Source organism: Taudactylus pleione, unplaced genomic scaffold, assembly GCF_031769625.1.
Source record: "Taudactylus pleione unplaced genomic scaffold, aTauple2 ptg000642l, whole genome shotgun sequence".
In the NCBI taxonomy this organism is placed as follows: Eukaryota; Metazoa; Chordata; class Amphibia; order Anura; family Myobatrachidae; genus Taudactylus; species Taudactylus pleione.
The window spans coordinates 1,366,838-1,385,856 of NW_028285044.1; the positions used below are offsets into that span (position 1 = coordinate 1,366,838).

Consider the following 19,019-nt stretch of genomic DNA (forward strand, 5'->3'; position numbering starts at 1 on the left):
GTTTGGAATATTTATATTTATTGGTTCAAGAGCCTGAGCACAGAAGAATGGTTCTTAGGAGTGTATATCCCCTAGTAAGTACAACTGAGGCAAGGAGAGATTAGTGAGCGCACAGGTTGTACATGAATATGGTGCTTTGCGTAATATAAACACAATACAAACTCATTATGTGTAGAATTTTTACTGAACACAGTAAGCTAAAACAATGTATGAAATTTTAGATGTACCAGGAAAAAAACAACAACAGGATAACCTGTCAGAGACGGACAGAGACGGCTGCATCTTTTGCCGTAGTCGCATCTGCGTCTTATGCTACTGCAGCAGCCGATTTTCTAAAAACTGAGATGCCTAGTTGCAGCGTCTTGAGACAGTGTATTTCCATCATAGAGGGTATTTAAAAGTATCATTGGTTGCACCATGGAAACTTGCACCAGCTCTATGGCAGGACAGTTTCTCCGTCTGTGTGACCAGCCGTGCATCTTTTGACGCAGCCGTTTTCAGCAACACAATGGTTTGGCCACTCCCTGTTACCTCCCAGGTACACACACTATAATCTACAGAGCTTGCATCCTACTCTGTACTGCTTCCCTGAGCTGTAACAATCAGGATACATGTGCTGTGCGACTCAGCGTTGACACTGCTACCACCACTGACTCTGTGTGTGCTCCTGCTGATCAGGATTGGTCATAGGGATAAATTTACCAAGACTCGTGTCTGATCGACTTTTGCCAATTAGAAACTCAATTTGCATCGCTGAAACGCGGGTGATTTTAGGCTTTTGAAACGCTCAAATTTACCAAGAAGCGTGTTTAGCTGAGATCATGTTTTCCGATGGTGTATGTTATCGAGATTTCTCCCCGAGTTGCAAGTGTCTGAACGCAGCCAAACACTCCCGAACAAGAAGCCTGCAAATATCAGTGAGATATGTGAAGGCCGCTTGTGTATTTTTAATGTAAATGTGTAGAGTTCCCCTTGTATTTTAGGAACCAGCACTGGGCTGCTGAGCCAGTCCTGGTTTTAAAAATAGGAGGGGGGAATAGCGTAGGGTTCCCCCTATTTTTAAAACCAGCACTGGGCTCAAATACAGCCAGGGTGTAATGCCACAGCCCCAATAAAGGGGTCCCCCATCTCCCGAGGACCTCAGGCGTAAGCTGAATCCCATGGCTCTTCCCTGCACCCCTGGGCGGTGAGTGCAGGGGTAATAGTGTTGAAATAAGATTTTAACTATTGTTTTTTTGCAGTGGAACTACAGGTGCCAGCGTGCCTGCCCTTTGGCACTTGCGGAACTACAAGTGCCAGCAGGCGGCCGGCACCTGTACCACCACTGTAAAAAATTGTTAAAAAACCACAAGACACACACCGTAGTAAGTAAATTTTTATTACATACACACTCACACATACTTACTTGCTGCCAGATGTTTGGTCCCCTTCTCCAAGTAGTAATCCAATGGGTTACCTGTAAAAAAAAAATCTTATACTCTCCTAAATCCTTGCGCTGGTTTCCGTAGCATCCAGGGGTCTCAAAATAACAAAATGACACCCGGACCAGTTCGTACTGTAGTGATGGCACCTGTAGCTCCATTTTTAGGAACCAGGACTGGGGGAGACACCCGGGGTTGGTTATGCTTTTTGGGATTGGGGGCCTACGTAATTTACATTTTTTTTTTTAAATGAGCACTTTAGGTAATTTACATGCAGAAACATACACAAATCACACTGATCTGTATATGTTTTTGCCAAACTCGCAGCTCAGGAGGTGGTCTATTGAAACTTCTATTTAGGTCAGAGTTTGCTACAATTACACCACTGTTTGTAATCACGATTCTTGGTAAATTCCCGAGTTGTATGTTTTTCAGTGAAAGTACTTTCGAGTTTGGGCGACGGTGAGTTTAATCATGTTTGTAATCTCACCCGAGTTTTTCAGTGTAAATAGAGAAATCTTTAGAGTTTATCTTTAGTAAATTTGCGAGTTTAAAAAAAAGTCTAAACACACCCGAGATTGCAATCTCAACCAAACACTGATCTTAGTAAATTTACCCCATAAAGTGTCTAATGAATAAGTGTCATCAGGGTCTACTGATCTGAGCTCTTTCTGTAACCTAAAGAATTAAGGTATAATGACGATGGGCTTGGATAAGTTTTGCAGTCTCTGTAAATATCAGTGTATAGGGGTAAGTCCTCCCATCCCTAAAAAAAGCTACTTCTCTAGTGGAAACGTGTTGACCTACAGCACGTTGTCACTATCTGACACAGTGACTCTGCAGCGAGTAACGCTATAAAGAAGAAATATTTTGAATGGCCACAGAGAGCCACTAATTCTAGCTGCCGAACTTCCGCAGCCCAGGTCTCAGGCAATTTAACCAGCATAACACAAACGGTCCGTATCAGGACACGTGTGCATCTACCTCACCAAACTATCGCTATGATGGAAGGAACCCCAGCATCGTGAGGGTTAATGGAGGATCAAGAGACATGGAGACCTACATCAGCACCAGGATCTGTAATACGAACCCACTACCCAAGTTAATCAGGATTGTCAAAAAGACACCATTCCCCGGCCGTGGCAGCATGCTCCAAACAGCTCACAACCCACATCGGCATGGACTACGCAGCTAATGTTCCCGTTAGGCTGTTTCAGCAGGGCGCTGCTCTCTGCCCAATTTTAAAATGACAAATGCGCCATGCCCTTATGGTGGCGCCCCACTGAAATAGCCAGCCCTCTGCCGTCCCCACACGCGGGCAGCAGTTCCTGCAGGTGGGAAAAGGTGCTGTTTAGCAATCACAGCCGGTGAATATAATGCGCGCGCATGCGTAAGGCATATATTCACAGGGAAAGCTTGGAGGCAGCCCAGCATCTCGGTAAGTGCCGGGCATGCCCCCTAGAGTGCCGTACAAGCAGCATGACCAAAGCCATGCCCCATTTTATTAAGCGCGCAGAAGTGCCCCTTGTCCCAGATGGCGCCCTGCTTTTTGTTCACCCTAGAGTGGAGACTACGTAGCTTTGACAGCTATAACCGAAGCCAGGAAGGAAGACCCCTGAGCGACTACTGGAAGTGTGAACTCCGCACTCCCATTCATTTCACCTCTTTGATGAAAATGAAAGCCCATGGCAAGGATCAACTGTACTGGGGAGTGTTATACTGTATAGTTATATTAGACTTATGTTATACATTAATATAGAGCGACTGAATAACTCATCCAGGTGCAGGACCAGGATTTCCAAATTGTTTGAATTACAGAAACACCTTGGGTCAGCAGGAGCGCATATTACAGGTTATCCTACTGTTAGTTTTATCTTACTGTATTAGGTAAAGATTTTACACAATTCTTTATTTGTAATAATTTATAGTGTTAAAAACAGCAAAAGTGACATTGAAACAAAAGAGCAAAAATAGAAAGATAACACAAAAGCAGTTAAACAATTGAGTTATACAAGTGGAATAAAAACACCAGTAACAGCATATAGTAATTCAGTGCAGAAACAATACATAGGAACGTATGGAACCATCAAAAAGGGAATGGGAAGAAAAAAAAAATGTTTCTGTTGTGTTTATTACGCAAAACACCACATTCACGTACAAGATGAGCACTTACTCATCTCTCCTTGCCTCAACCTGTGAAATTCTGTAGAAGGTTTGAGGAGAGAGACAGCAGGATTAGATATATTCACTGCTTATAGATTCCTCTATAATATAAAAAATAGTATGCACACACATTTTCACTATAATTATCAAAAAGTTACAATGGTGTACGACATTAGAGGCTTGCTACACAATATAAATGTAGAGAAAGTTTAATTTATTTTTATAGCTCCAATTATAGGTGAGTAAGGCGGTCATTTTGATGGCAGAAACTATACTTAATAAATACCTTCATTGCAAGGTGTAGGGGTGTGTTTCCATGCTCTCCTTTGGAGTTGGGGTCTGCTCCATGCGTCAAGAGCACCATTGCGCAATCAAACCGGTCTCTCTTCACCATAATGTGTAGTGGGGTTTCTGATGTTCTACTGAAAGAATTCACATTGCTACCATGCTCAAGCAACAGTAGAGACATCTGCAGGAAACAAACAAACAAAAACAAAATGTGATACAAGTAACAGGATGTAGTTATGAGACCAGGAGCCGCGATGCCGCCGGTCTCAATACCTACACTGAAATTCCAGCAAGGGACTTAAGACAGGCATCGAAATACTGGCGCCTATCTTAATCCCGACGCCGGAAAGGGGATTAAGATAGGCATGGGGGGGGAGGTAAGGGTTAGGCACCCCCAGGGGGGAGGGTTAGGCACCACTCAGGGGGGTTTAGGGTTAGGCACTAAGACACGCCCACCACCGGCGTCACATATACGCCGTTTACCTAGATAAGCGGAAACATTGGTTGCACATCGAACCTCTGAGTAAGCCTATGCTGTCTCAGACCGAGCGACTCTCCTAAGAAATAGACAGTGGGAATAATGTTCAGTGTTAACAAACTGCAAATGTGCAATACAAACACCCTAGGGCGGTATCCAATTAGCCCCGAATATTGTTCAGGCGCTAATGGAGAGCCGCGATCGTTGAAAAACGGGAATTTTTTCGCCAATTATCCCCGTTTTTTCACCAAAGTTTTATTTCACCCTATCCTATTATTTTGGTTGAAAGAATAGGATATTTCTCCAGAAAACACATAGGATCCGCGATAAGCTCGTGGACCTATGTGTTTTTGCCATTTAGGTGGTGAAAAAACTGTACTTATTGAGGATTATTTTTCAGGTCCCGAAAAATATTCCCGATAAGTCTCGGCATCAGGCAGCAATTCGGGGCTAATTGGATAGCCCCGCTGCGATCAATTAGCAGCGCCACTTTAGCGCTGCTTATTTAATATCCCCCATAGTGTGTAAAAAAAAAATTAAACCAAGAATATAAATAGACACTACGGCGCACGTGTGAGTAATGTATATATTATAATAGCCAAATAATTAGTATTAAATTATGTATATACGCAAATGCATAAAAACAGAGTCGTGTGGAAATCTTCATAAATTACACAATTTAATAAGCACAATAAGTATAAAAAAAAATCAAACTAATAGAGTAAATACAAAGTGGTGTAACAAAAATAAAAAAAATTAAACAAACATATAAAACCAAAGTGTCCTTCACCACTAAATATGTGGTAATAGATTATCCTTTCCACCAGCACTCCAAAACCAGAGAATATGCTACACTGGTTTGGGAGATATGAAGATGTGACTCATTTTATCAAAACAGCCATAAAATCCTCAAGATTTTCAAATTGGTAAATGTCAATAATATAAGAGGAAAAAAATATCACATAGGGACATATTGCAAAGTTCAAGTAAAATGCAGAATTTATTGGACTAACTTACAATATTAATAAGTGTGCTAAGATATAACACACATAATAGCATCCAATTAAAATCCCAAGGCAGAGAGCATAAGATAAGCATGCAAAACCATTGGATTCCTGGGGTTCAAGGAATGGTGAGAGCTTGCCTCCTGAAGTTATACCCATCCGTCCAGGGGTCTACAGGTGCTTGCCCTACTCCTGTTGATGTTTTTAGAGTAAATCTTTTTCAAAGTGGAAGTGAGTATGATCCACCAGAGTGTCCCTTTATTTACAAAATCCTCCAATGAGAGAGTTCCAATATCGTCATGTGCCTAAATAGCTGTATTCAACAGCAGATGGCTTAATTTCAAATCACATGACCTAATAATAGTTACAAATTGACACACCCAACTAATGCAAAGAGAGACGTAGATTTGACATCACTTCATGGGAACACAAGCATGCGTTCTAGCCTAAGTAATACACAAGGAAAAATCAGAACTGGACGTTCAAGATGGAAAACAAACCACTTAATCGGAAGTATGCAGTGGAATGGAACGCTCCGTGCATGTCACATAAACAATACAGGAAATAATCTAATTGGAAAGCAAACTGCACTCTCATTTATATAGAATGCCACTATGTAACTTTACGCAGCCACTTTGCATAAACATTTTTACATACATATAAAATCTTTTATAGAAATCTCAAAATTGTTACATTTAAAAAGGGGGAAGAGAGGAAAACAAGAAAAAAACAAGGCAAGTATTTTTATATTACAAAAACCATTTTACCTCAATATCCCCATGTAGCCCATTTAGGGATTTTGAGGTAAAATAATTTTTGTAATATAAAAGTGCTTACTTAGTTTTTTTCTTCCTTTTTCCACTTTCTAAATTCCATATTACAATATTGTTTGGGTGACACACACGGAGAGTTCCAATCCACTGTATACTTCCGGTGAACACATCTTAAACTACCGGTTCTGATTTTTGCATGTTTGCATTCCAATGGAGTGATGTCAAATCTACGTCTCTATTTGCATTGGTTAGAGAGCTGCTTTGTCATTATTAGGTCACGTGATTTGAAATGAAGCCGTCCGGAAACACTAGTGAATACAGCTATTTAGGCACATGACGACATTGGAACTTTCTGATTAGAAGATTTTGCAAATAACCAGACACTCTGGAAAGATCAAACTCACTTCTGCCTTGGAAAAGATTTATTCTTCATACAGTATCTCCCAAACCAGTGTAGCATATTCCCTGGTTTATCAGAGGGCTGGTGGAAGAGATAGTCTGTTACTACATATGTATTAGTGAAGGCCATTTTGTTTTTTTAGATTTATTATATTTTGTTATACCACTTTGAACTTACTCCATCATGTTGTGATTTTTTACACACCGAGGTGTTTGTATTGCACAATTTGTTAACACAACGCCTGTGAACTTATATTCCCAATATCTATTATTTATTGTTTTAGTGTTCTGAGTGTCACTATTTTATATCTGTTCGGATTGCAGCGATTATTTAATAAAGCGCTGGTTTTGGTTATACTCTTTTACTATATAGGGTTTCCTAAGAAGCCACGGACTCCCTAGAGCACAAACTGAAAACAGTCTCGACACAACTGCGTTTTTCGCACCCACCCCCCATTACCTCCCCGAAACGTTGACTACTTGTCACTCACTTTGCAACTAAATCCTCTCTGCGACCATCTCCGCGTGTGCACAGTGCGGCTTTGGCACATGCGTAGTGGCACACAAAAAAACATAAAATGCAGCACTGCGTACAACATCAACATTGCATCCATCTCCGAATAAGCCCCTATGTCCCAAATGTAACAGGCTCAGTTTTGCTGGTGTCCAGGTGCGATTCAAAAGATATACAGTAACCACTAGTTTTAAGCAGCAATAGGTTTTAAGGCAAAACCAGAATGTATTTGCCTTGAATCTCATTGTGGCTTTAAGTCTAGCGGCTATATCACTGTAGTTGTGCCAGGACCAGCATATTGGGGTATAATACATTTGGTCCTGAATGCTAGTGTGTACAATCTACATGTTCTTCATTGGATTCAATAAACCCTATTTGCAGCACTGGTTAAACTGTAAAAACCAAGACGATTCCTTAGACACAGGAAAAGCATCGGCGATTGCAACATAGCTAAATAGGTTATATTTGCTGTGCGTTAAAGTTATCTGGTTTCAAATGATTTCTTTTTACATATCTATGTAAAGGTGCCCATTGTGTAGGCAGGATAATTATCCATGAGTATCACAATGTGAACACCCAGTGCACTGTGCTCTGAAACTTTCCGTGACATAATCACTATGCAGGACATGTGCCAGCATTCAGCACATTGTGTTGGATGATCACATGAGCTGAGGGTCACTGGAGGACCAGCCAGCATGGTCATTTAAATTAAATATTAGGTAAGGTATACTAGAAGCAATGGAGAGTGATAGGAACAGTTTTGTAAACAGATTTGTATCTCTGGTATGTCTATTAATAACTGTGCATTTCAATATAGCCCACAATGATATACCTTCCGCACAGGAAAGAAACCATTCATATATGAACATCAACATATCCTCTCTCAATACAAACTAGTTATTAGAATATAACAAAATATAATATATATTTTAGAATGTATAGTTTGTAGTTAGAATGTTTGGGAGATGCTACCATGGACATACCGCGCACTGCTTTTGCACCATACAATCCCATGGAGTTGCGGGTGTGAACGCAGAGTGCGTGCCCACTCGTGGGTACGCATCTCGCGACATGCATGCCGCGATTTGCCGCAAAAGTGGTACAGATGCAAGAGGACACATCTGTATATATAAATATATTAACTGTAGGATTAGTCAATTATTAAAACACAATCTTTATTTAAAATCATTAAAAAAGTTATATTTTTTAATGATTTGCACTTAAGATATTGTTTAATAGTCTAATTATCCTACAGTCCACTACAAATATGGTAATCTCTGTATTTCTCATCAAAGTAATGGATATCAATTAAACGGTTAAGTCATTAATTAATCTATAAATTACTTGTAATTAGCCAGTAATATTAATTCTAGAGACTGCAAGAAAGCGGGACATTTAAGTTTTGAGAAACACTGATGTACTGTATATCATACTAATCTCCAACATAACAGGCAACAACAAGAGCATGTAAAGCACCAACCACAATAAATGTCAGGTAAATAAGGATGCAATATTGAATAGTAAATAAAAATAATAATAAAAAAAAAAAAAAGTAAAAAATAAAATATTAGATTGGTTCAATAAATAAGGTAATAAGACCTCTCAATGTGTAATTTATTCAACTCGTACATATACATATAATCAATAGTATGGCCTTGGTACAGATTATTTTTCCACATAGTCCCCATACTTGTCTAAGCATTTGTTCCAACGGTACACCAAGCTATCTATTCTGGCATAGAAGAAATCAGTGTCAAGTGTCTGAAGCCAGGACATGACGGCTTGCTGAACTTCATGTCGTTTGCAAATCGCCTTCTACCCAGGTGCTTCTTCAATGGTCACGCAGTTTCCATAGAAGTTGGAAAAAAGAAGTCCGTACTGGTGGACATGCATGTTGACTGACAAAAGTTTAAAAATGTAACCTTTATTTAAATATATTAAAACAGTTAAATGTATGTGCTCAAATAAGTGAAAAAGTTAAAACCAAAAAAGTAAAGAAAGATCTTTAAAAAAAAAAAAAAAAAAATGGTGAATTAAAATGAAATCAAGGGGTCTCCTCAATTATTTGTCTGCTTATTATTTACCCCTGGGGGTAGGTTAGGGTTAGGCACTAGGGGGGAGTTTAGAGTTAGGCACCACTAAGGGAGAGTTAGGGTTAGGGGGAGGACAGGGGAGGTTAGGGTACTTACCTGCCGCTGTCGGGATCCTGGGAGAGAGAAATATCTCTCTAATATCTTGAAATCTATTAGTGATTTTTTGAGATGTAGTTAGGAAGTTTGCAGAAGAGATGTACATCTATTCAGTGAAAGACAATTGTTACTCTCGTCATCTCCTACAAGTTCACATGACTAGGCTTATATACCTAAAGTGTATTACATCCATATCCATAACCTTGTATCATAAATATAGTAATTAATGCTCCATCGTTATTGATCAGCAATAGTGATATAATGTATGGCTTAGTTCTAAGTATACGTCACTACCGCGGCTTAGTTTTTATGAATGCTGCGATGTTGTCTGCTACCCAGTTACATCCAGGTCTGGACCTGTACCAAGATATCATCATCTGGCGATCCATGTGAGTATAAATTTAAACATGTTCATACTACAGTACACAGTTAATCTCCCATATGTAGAGTGGTGGTGTGTGGGGGTCACGGGTCTGTGCATAGAAAAACATTTTTCAATCCTTTATCTACGCTCTCTTACTCCTCCAGACTCCTACTGTGAACAGTACTATTAGTAATATTATCACACTATATGTAGATATTACATTCACAGCCCTCTACAATACGCTATATAGTTTAATTATAATGGATAGTTTTAAGTATAAGTTCCTGCTGCGGCTCTGTTGTTATAAATACCATGATGTTGTCTACTGTTCAATTATATCCAGGTCTGAATTTATAATGAGATACCCTCACCGTTTGATATCTGGTGATCCTTGAGTCTAAATTCAAACCTGCTGTTACTGCATAGTCTGCCATATATAGAGTGATGGTATGCAGTTCACCCTCTACGAGATCAATTTACAGGGCAGGTCTGCACATAGGAAAAATATCTTTCAATCGTGTATCTGCGCTCTGTCATTCCTACTATGAACAATATATTCTCTCACTAAGTTATTATTACATCCACATCTCTAAAATTATCACAGCAGGAAATCACTTGGTGCCAGGTTAGGGCTGTAGAGAGGATGGTCCAGTACCCCCAATGGTAGTGCCGAAACAACTCACACGTGCAGTTGGCTGAGTATGGCCTGGCATAATCGTGCAGCAATAAGACGCCTGCTCGCAGCAACCCAGGTTGTTTTCGAAAAAGTGCCCTCCGCAACCAGCTAAATGGGTCACAATAGCGGACAGCATTCACAGTATCTCCCTTGGTGAGGAAATCAACAAGAAGCACGCCCTTGTGGTCCCAAAACATGGTCACCATGACCTTCTTTGTTGATGGAGTTGTTTTGAATTACTTTGAAGGTGGGTGATGTGTGTTTCCATATCATGAATGCTTGCTTTGTCTCCGGTGTCACATGATGTACCCATGTTTCATCACCTGTAACAATACGCTGCAGGAACTGCACTCCCTCCTCATGGTACTGCGAGAATCCCATCCTATTGGTTTTGTGGACTTCTGAGTTGCTTTGGTCCCCAGTGTGTTACACTTTTTCCTGTACCCCAGTTGCTCATGAACGATGTTCATTTTGTCAGCAATATCACCAACAGGCATGCATCCATTCTCCTGAATCAGACCTTCAATGCGGCACAAAATGTCATCTGTGGTGGACGCGCTTGGCTGGCCGGATTGCTGCTCATCGTGAATGTCCGTCATGCCGTTATCAAAGAGAGTGCACCAAACCCAAACCTGTTTCCTTGACATGACGTTATCACCGTACACCTCGACAAGTTGTCGTTGAATTTCAGCTGCTGATATGCCCATTAGATGCAGAAATCTGATCACGCTATGCCCCTCAGTGTTTGACCATGTTTCCGCCAGCACCACTATCTTACAACTGTTAGGACAGTATGGCTGATATGAGGCGCGGTCTAATGGCCGTGAGAGGAAGCAGTGGTCTACCTACTCTGATACACAGAATTCTTTTGATGCAAAAAAAGAAAAAGACAAATATGTCTTTGTGGGGGCACTCTTATACAGAATTTAGAAATGTGATGTATACAAAAATGAAGTGAAAATAAAACTTAACATTTAATGAACTGCTTATTAAGAGGAATTCCCATCAAGGGGTGAAAATATATAGATAGGTATCAATAAATAGAAGGTCAAACACATCTACATGAATCAATAGATATCACAGGACATTTCTGAATATATTGAATATCATGCTATATGTTGAGGTGACCTTATGATCGATCTAGAATGACATAAAGTGTACACAAGTGGCAAAATTATGCCAATAATAAACCCTGAAGGAAGGAAAACAAAATTCATGTAGAAAACATAATATATATCCTACAGGGATAAATACCCACTCCAAAATCAAGTGTTGTATGAGATCATACAGCCTCCAATTATATAATTATATTCACAGTGAATGGCAACAATAATGGCTATTGAGCAAAAGTCTCCCTTGATGTAAAAGGCTTCAAAGGTATGCAAGTGTAATCAAAAAAGAATTTTGAAGGGTAGTCATTTTGCTTCTCAACAATTATCACATCCTAATCAGGATTTTTTGATCAATCCAATTAGTAAAAAAAATTTTTGTGCTTACCGACTATTTTGAGTGTGTCTATATATATTTATTACATGTATATATATTTATTTATATTAAAGATTTTTTATTGACTATTTAATTATTACTGTTATTCTAATAGGCTCCATAGAGGCCATACCCATCACTATAATGACCTAAGATGACCATTCTTCTCTTTCTTAATATGATTGAATCGTGGTCTTGTATTTACAGGAACTCAGTTTTGTTTACATATGGTAATGAGGGATTCGGGACACTCCCGTTTCCCCCTAGCATTATCGTTAGTGGCCGTCTGAGTCATTGGATGACAATGTAGTCAATCTAAAGCCTAGCTCCTTGATTGGATGTAGGCAATGTAAAAGGCAGGAAGCCAGAGTCAACACTGATGATCAGGTGACCAAGCCTCTCGGCGAAACGCGCGTCCTTACTGCGCCAGCAGCAACATCTTCATACACCACTCCAGCAGCCCCATGCACACGGACCTTGGCTAAGGTACTCCCTTTTTCTTTCCCTCATAGTGCTCTCTCATCTGGGAGGAAGTCGGTGCATTCTCCTGCAATGCCTAGCGTTAACAGGAGTTAGACACGGCGGATTCCCCAGACAGCAGAAGCACTTCTGTTGTTTCCTCCAGGGCAAGCGCCTCCCTCTCTCATAATCCCTGTTTGAATCCAAGACAGGGGAAAGCAGAATTGGCTAGCCGCTTTTCTTATCTCCCTGGATCTGACTTTTTTCCTCCATCATGTGACATACATGTCTATTTATTGTTTCAAATACAATTCATACTCTGTTAAATTACACCATCTTTCAATAATAGAGCTTCAATTATATTGCATATGTTTTGCTTCATTGTGGCTTCTAATGATTGCCTAATATTGTTTGTACTGTAGTCCCCATACTCCATTCATTTGATCAATCTGTTCCTGTACTAGGTCATTAGAAGATTCTTTTCCCCAATTGCAGACTGTGTGGATAGATTAACCATTCTTTATTCTGAGTCTTCTACACATCACCTTATATTAGGGGACGGCTCTTAGGACTACCCTTCAAAATTGTTTTCGATTACACTTGCATACCTTTGAAGCCTTTTACATCAAGGGAGACTTTTGCTCAATAGCCATTATTGTTGCCATTCACTGTCCACATGTGAATATAATTGGAGACTGTATGATCTCATACAACACTTGATTTTGGAGTGGGTATTTATCCCTGTAGGACATCTATTATGTTTTCTACATGAATTTTGTTTTCCTTCCTTCACGGTTTATTATTGGAATAATTTTGCAGCTTGTGTACACTTTATGTCATATCCCTGTAGGATATATATTATGTTTTCTACATGAATTTTGTTTTCCTTCCTTCAAAGTTTATTATTGGAATAATTTTGCCGCTTGTGTACACTTTATGTCATTCTAGATCGATCATAAGGTCACCTCAACATATAGCATGATATTCAATATATTCAGAAATGTCCTGTGATATCTATTGATTCATGTAGATGTGTTTGACCTTCTATTTATTGATACCTAACTATATATTTTCACCCCTTGATGGGAATTCCTCTTAATAAGCAGTTCATTAAATGTTAAGTTTTATTTTCACTTCATTTTTGTATACATCACATTTCTAAATTCTGTATAAGAGTGCCCCCACAAAGACATATTTGTCTTTTTCTTTTTTTGCATCAAAAGAATTTTGTATATGTGTTCAGCACAAATCTTGGGGAGGCACCACCAACCTAGAGCCATTTGAAAATTTTGTTTCCATGATTAGGTATGTTGGTATTTTTATTGCGTTATAGTGACTCTTTAAATAGTCGCTTGAATTCAACTACTAGTGCGGACTCACCCCCTTGTTTCCATATAGTCTACCTACTCTGGCCTGGCAGGAAATTAGAATAAAATAGAGAACATTACACACGTGAGAAGTCTTGTTATCTTAGTTACTGAATCATCCTCGTATAAATGGAATGGACAGCACCTGAATGATTGCCATGTCCACCTAATTAGATGGCATTCCATATCCGGAAATACTTCTTCCACTTCAAATTAATTCAACTCCACTCGCTCACTTGCTAAACAGGAAATCATCTTTTCCCAGTCATACAACTCTCACAAAGGGATGAAGTGAGAGAATTAAAGATGGCAAAGAGGCACTGTGCTAGACTTTGTCACCAACTTTACCTCCGAAATGGATCCCATCAAAAAAGGACATCCCATCCGGCTCCCCCGCCCCCAACTGCCAGCCTTGTCCTTCTCCTCTTACTCTAAGGTTAAAGTTCGTGCTCTCTTCTCCTTCACACCTGTTTTAGTTCATTCCCCCTATTCTCAGATTGTACAACTTGTTAACCTCTCTATCTCCCCTGGCCCGTTCCCACAAACTTAAATATGTTCTGGCCTTCCCCATTTTTAAGCAACCCTCCCTGAACCGCCTCCCCTCTCCAATTATCATCTCATCTCTCTCCTCCCCTGTGCGTCTAAACGCCTTGCGAGGTTGGTGTGCAAAAGTCTCACCTCCATCCTCTCCACCCACTTCAAGCTGGCTTTCAGTGTCTTCATTCCACCAAAACTCCACTCAAAGCAACACTCCCCAACATGGATGACAACCTCCTCCTCTGCAAGCCCTCCACTTCATCATGCTTTGTGACTCAGCTCATTCCTGGTTTGCGTCTAACTACTCCTTCACTGTATCTACACCCACCTTCAGCCCCCCCCCTCATTTCCATCAGGGTCCCCCAAAAATTCTGTTGCAAATATCCAAATGTACCCTGACCTCTCTTCCTCTGACTAAACAGCCTCACACAATAGGCCCTATATATAGGACTATATAAGGCCTATTGTGTGAGGCTGTTTAGTCATTTTTTAATATAAATTTTTTTTATATTTATCCATTTGGGAATTAAAATATTTTTTTCATTTACCTCGGATCTAGCTGTATGATTGATTAAAGATACCTTTATGGGAAAGAACATCTGGATTTCACGTGAGTATGATACGCTCACCAACACTAAATTGCTAATGTTACAAGTATGGTCAGACGGTGGTTGAAGTTGGAAGATTAAAGATACCCTGTATACGTCTAACCTCTCATATACATATGTGAGTGGGGTGTGTGATAGGAACAATTCTTCCCCGTCTGCTGATATTGAGAAATTATATTGTTGGGTAAAAGAAAGACCGACAGATTGCTTCCCTCTTCTTTTCTCTTTTTTATGTATGTCTCGGAAATATTGAGCGATAAAGAGAAGACGCAAGATTGGGACATAATCGGAAGTAAAAAACCCAGGATTGACTTGGTTTCTATTTTTATTTTATTTTATTTCATTGTATTTCAGTTTAGAGCACCTACATCTGAGAACTTCATTCTCTTTGGTATAATTCCCTCTCAACCACACCTCCTTCCTACATCTCCAGCCTCATTTTCTCATACACTCTCTCTCTCTGCCAGCTAATGACTGCTTCCTCCCTAATCACCACTTGCCAATCTCGCATTCAGAATTTATCCAGGCAACTGCCAACCTCTGCAATGCCCCTCTCGCATTTCTATAGATTTTCATTCCAGTCTTGAGACATGCCCTTAGAACTAATTTTTTTTCACTTCATACCACCTCTCCTCTTATCTCTACCATCGTCTACTCTGCCCATTGCTCCCTATTATGTCCACCCATATTCCCTCTAGATTTTAAATTTGTGCAAGCAGGGCCCTCTGCCCTTTGTCTTCTCTACATGATGAATCTAACTGCACATTGTAATATTGTATTTATGTGAATTTATTAAGTTATTTGTATCAGTCTGTACTTGTAACTATTGTGCTTTATTCTCCTTCTTTGGTGCTATGGAACTCTTGCAGCGCTTTATAAATAAAAGATAATATTAAAAATATGCATCCCAAACAACACTCAAACTTCCCCACTCTCTAGCTAATATAGTGGCCCTTATGCCGGGTATACAATAGACGATGCGTGTACCCGGCCGACACACGAAGTGAACGACATATTGTGCAGCCGTTTGACGCTGCAAGATCTGGTGAACACCCGCATAATGTTGCTCACCAGCCGCCTCCACAAGCATGGGTTCGTTCATCAAAAATTGACAGATTGAGCAGCATGCACGCTCGATCTGTTGATGTGATGAAAGACCCCATGAGAGCGCACATGGTCGGCCATAGTGCATACACACTTGCCGACATGGACAATATGTCGACCTGACAAAGTGATTTAAAAGGTCATCTCAACCTATATACTTATTACATTGCTACCTATTCAGCTATGTTGTATGTTTGTATGTACTGTACAGGACTATTGTAAAGGAGGAGGTCTATGTAATTCATATTATTTAAACTATTAACAATAAATATATTTTACTTATTTGTAGAGCAGTGGATCTTTATTACGAACGTATTATATTAGACAAGATATACATTTTAGGGGAACGATTAGAACAGTAATCACACAGGAACAGGACTGTTAAGGTACACAGATTACTACTGTTCTCCGTTGTTTGATGGTTTGTGGAATTGTTCTGAAAATCAGACATTTCTTATGGGTGTCTACCTGCAGTTTGAATAAAATTATTATAAACTTTTGGACCAAAGTTAGTCTGTGGTAAAACTAAATGGATATCTGTTGTTAATTGCAGTCCAGATAGCAATATGTGCACGTTACTCTGCTCATAGTAAATGACATCAGGACTATCCAAGTGCAGAAACTAAGAGCTGCATTCCTTGGTTACTGACCACTCTTTCACAGAGCATGAAACATGGCATCAGCCACAGACTACTGTAACTACAGTACTCTCCACTTTGGTCTTTCACCGAGTAGGCTCCACACTATCACTCATAAATACTGCAGGCAGGCTTATACACTTCCACTCCTCCTAGAGCACCATCCCTCACTACCAGACTCTTTATTGGCTGTCTAACACTCTCAGGGTAAAATTCAAAATGGTAGTTTTAGCTTTCAAAGCCATTAACAATGCTGTAGCTCCTTACATTATCTTTCTTTTCCAATCTTTCAACACTATAATTCAAAATAACATAGAACCAGCTACCCTAATGTGACCCACTAGCACCTTTTGCTTTGGTACACCAGAAACCTCCTTACAATGCACACTCTCCACTGTGTGCTACCTCACTCTAATTTGTAGGATTTACAGATGCGTCTTCCTACATCTATCGTCAATACACCACGAAGCACGACATGCCTGGTGTGAGTGAGGTCACGTGCAACTCTGCTAGCGTTGGGCGTCTTATTTCCGAAAATGCATCCAAGGACGCACCAGGAGAATGCACCGATTCATTTCATTTGCGACACTGATTCAGCTCGCAGACTGGCAGCAGACTGTCAGTGATGGACAGTCTGCTGCCGTTCGTGGGCGGGGAGGGGACGGCAATGCCCTCCGTTCCCCGAAACAAAGGCATGTCGTCGCCGTTGGGGGGGGGGGGGTTGAAGCCAGGATATCCGTCAGCTGGCGCAGATTTCCTGGCTTTCTGCATCTCAACTGAGGCAGCCGACTGCGTGACCCCATGGGTCAACTTAGCCGGCCGATGTCCAGCTCAAACACGTAATGCAGCAGGAGGCGTTACCATATCAGCATAGATAGAATTGAGTCAGGCAGAGTCTGTAAACAGAACTTAGCATGCACTGTGACTTAGGTGCATTTTCGGCTAAAGAAAAAAAAGACGCCCGGCGCTAGCAGAGTCTCACGGGACCTGGCGCGCCGAGAGAGGCAGTTTGATGTGAATGCAGCAAAGATGTGTAAGGACAAACCTGTAGCTCTCCTAGGTCATGCATGTTTATTCTGTACAGAGCTATAGGAGATGATGGTACTTTCCAACTTTATAAATCGGTTGCTGGTTCCTGATAGAATGTACAATCATGATATTGATATTCTGCCTGGCTTGCCACGTGATGTTAGTAACATCTAATGAGGTCACGAAAGGCCTAAACATTCTAAGCTAGAAGATTAATCTATTTTTAGACCATTGTAAGAGTGAGGAAATTAAGGCGTTTCCAAAACTTGTTGAGAATGAGCTGTTTATTGAGCAAGGTCTATGTTACGTACTATCTTTCTAAAAAGGATTTCAGAGGATTTAAAGACTTTCAGAAATTAAAACCTGGTTTTAAAGCAAACAGATAAGGCAGGTAACGTAGTAATTCTAAGCAAACGTTAGGCTTTTTAGACATTTATACAAACTACTGTATTCCCATTCAGTATGAAGGAAATTGAAACCCCCTTGTGGCATTCATATACATTTTCCTACAAAACCAACAAATCTGAAACCACACCAAAAGTGCAGGTGCTGTATAGTTTACTTGAAAAAGGGCCTAAAATAATGTACATAAACACCAAGAACTTGAATAGTTTTTATAAAACCGATTAAATAAAGAAAAAAAGTCTATTCACATAATCCAAAGAATCTGATACTCAAATATGTTATGATTCCAATGAGCATTTCTTCACTACCACCGAATCCATCCCAATAACACATAGGGGAAGGTGACAGGTTCAAACATCTATGCTGTAAGGGGTATTAATCAATAGAACTTAACACCTGTAGCTGAAGTTCACTAAATTTGAACAGGTTTTGAACAGATAGGTTCCCTGTCATTCAATGACCTGTTGCCAGTAACACCTAAATTCAGATAGTACATGTGTTAGCCTTTCAATGTCTTTTCACGTATTTTCTATATCTTTTGTTTTTCTATCTATTGTAACAGTGCAGGTTGAGTCTTCCATATCCAAAATGCTTGGGACCAGAAGTATTTTGGATATCGGATTATTCAGAATTTGGAATATTTGCATATCATAATGAGATATCTTGGGAATGGGACCAGTCTAAACATGGAATGCTTTTTTGTTTCATAAACACTGTATACACATAGCCTGAAGGTTATTTTATACAATATTTTGAATCATTTTGTGCATCAACCAAAGTAATGGTGCATACACACGATCAGATTTTTCCTTCAGATATGAACGATAACGATTTAAAAATCGTTCAGTCGTTCATATCTGAAGGAAAATCGTTCATATCTGACATGCCTGAACGATGGACGATCAACGATGCGCGTTCCCGTTTGTCAGATAACGATATCTGACATCTGATGGGTTTGCAGTCAGACTTGGACGATTCCATTCATTTTAATGCAGTCAAAAATCGTTCAATCGTTCAAATCGTTCAAAACTTTGGTAAAATCATTCAAATCGTTCAAATCGTTTAATCGTTCAATCGTTCATCTGACAAATCTGACAAGTCTGACAAATCTGACCGTG

At 39.9% G+C, this 19,019-nt stretch overlaps 1 protein-coding gene across 3 annotated transcripts in view; it reads right to left on the reverse strand.

Moving 5' to 3' along the window:
* PLA2G6 (phospholipase A2 group VI) overlaps window positions 1-19,019 on the reverse strand; it is a 114,860-nt gene that overhangs the window by 53,610 nt on the left and 42,231 nt on the right. For all 3 annotated transcript variants that reach the window (XM_088455044.1, XM_088455042.1, XM_088455043.1), the window contains exon 7: window positions 3,871-4,053. In XM_088455044.1, coding sequence (XP_088311170.1) covers window positions 3,871-4,053 — 183 coding nt within the window. The remainder of the gene's footprint in view (window positions 1-3,870; window positions 4,054-19,019) is intronic.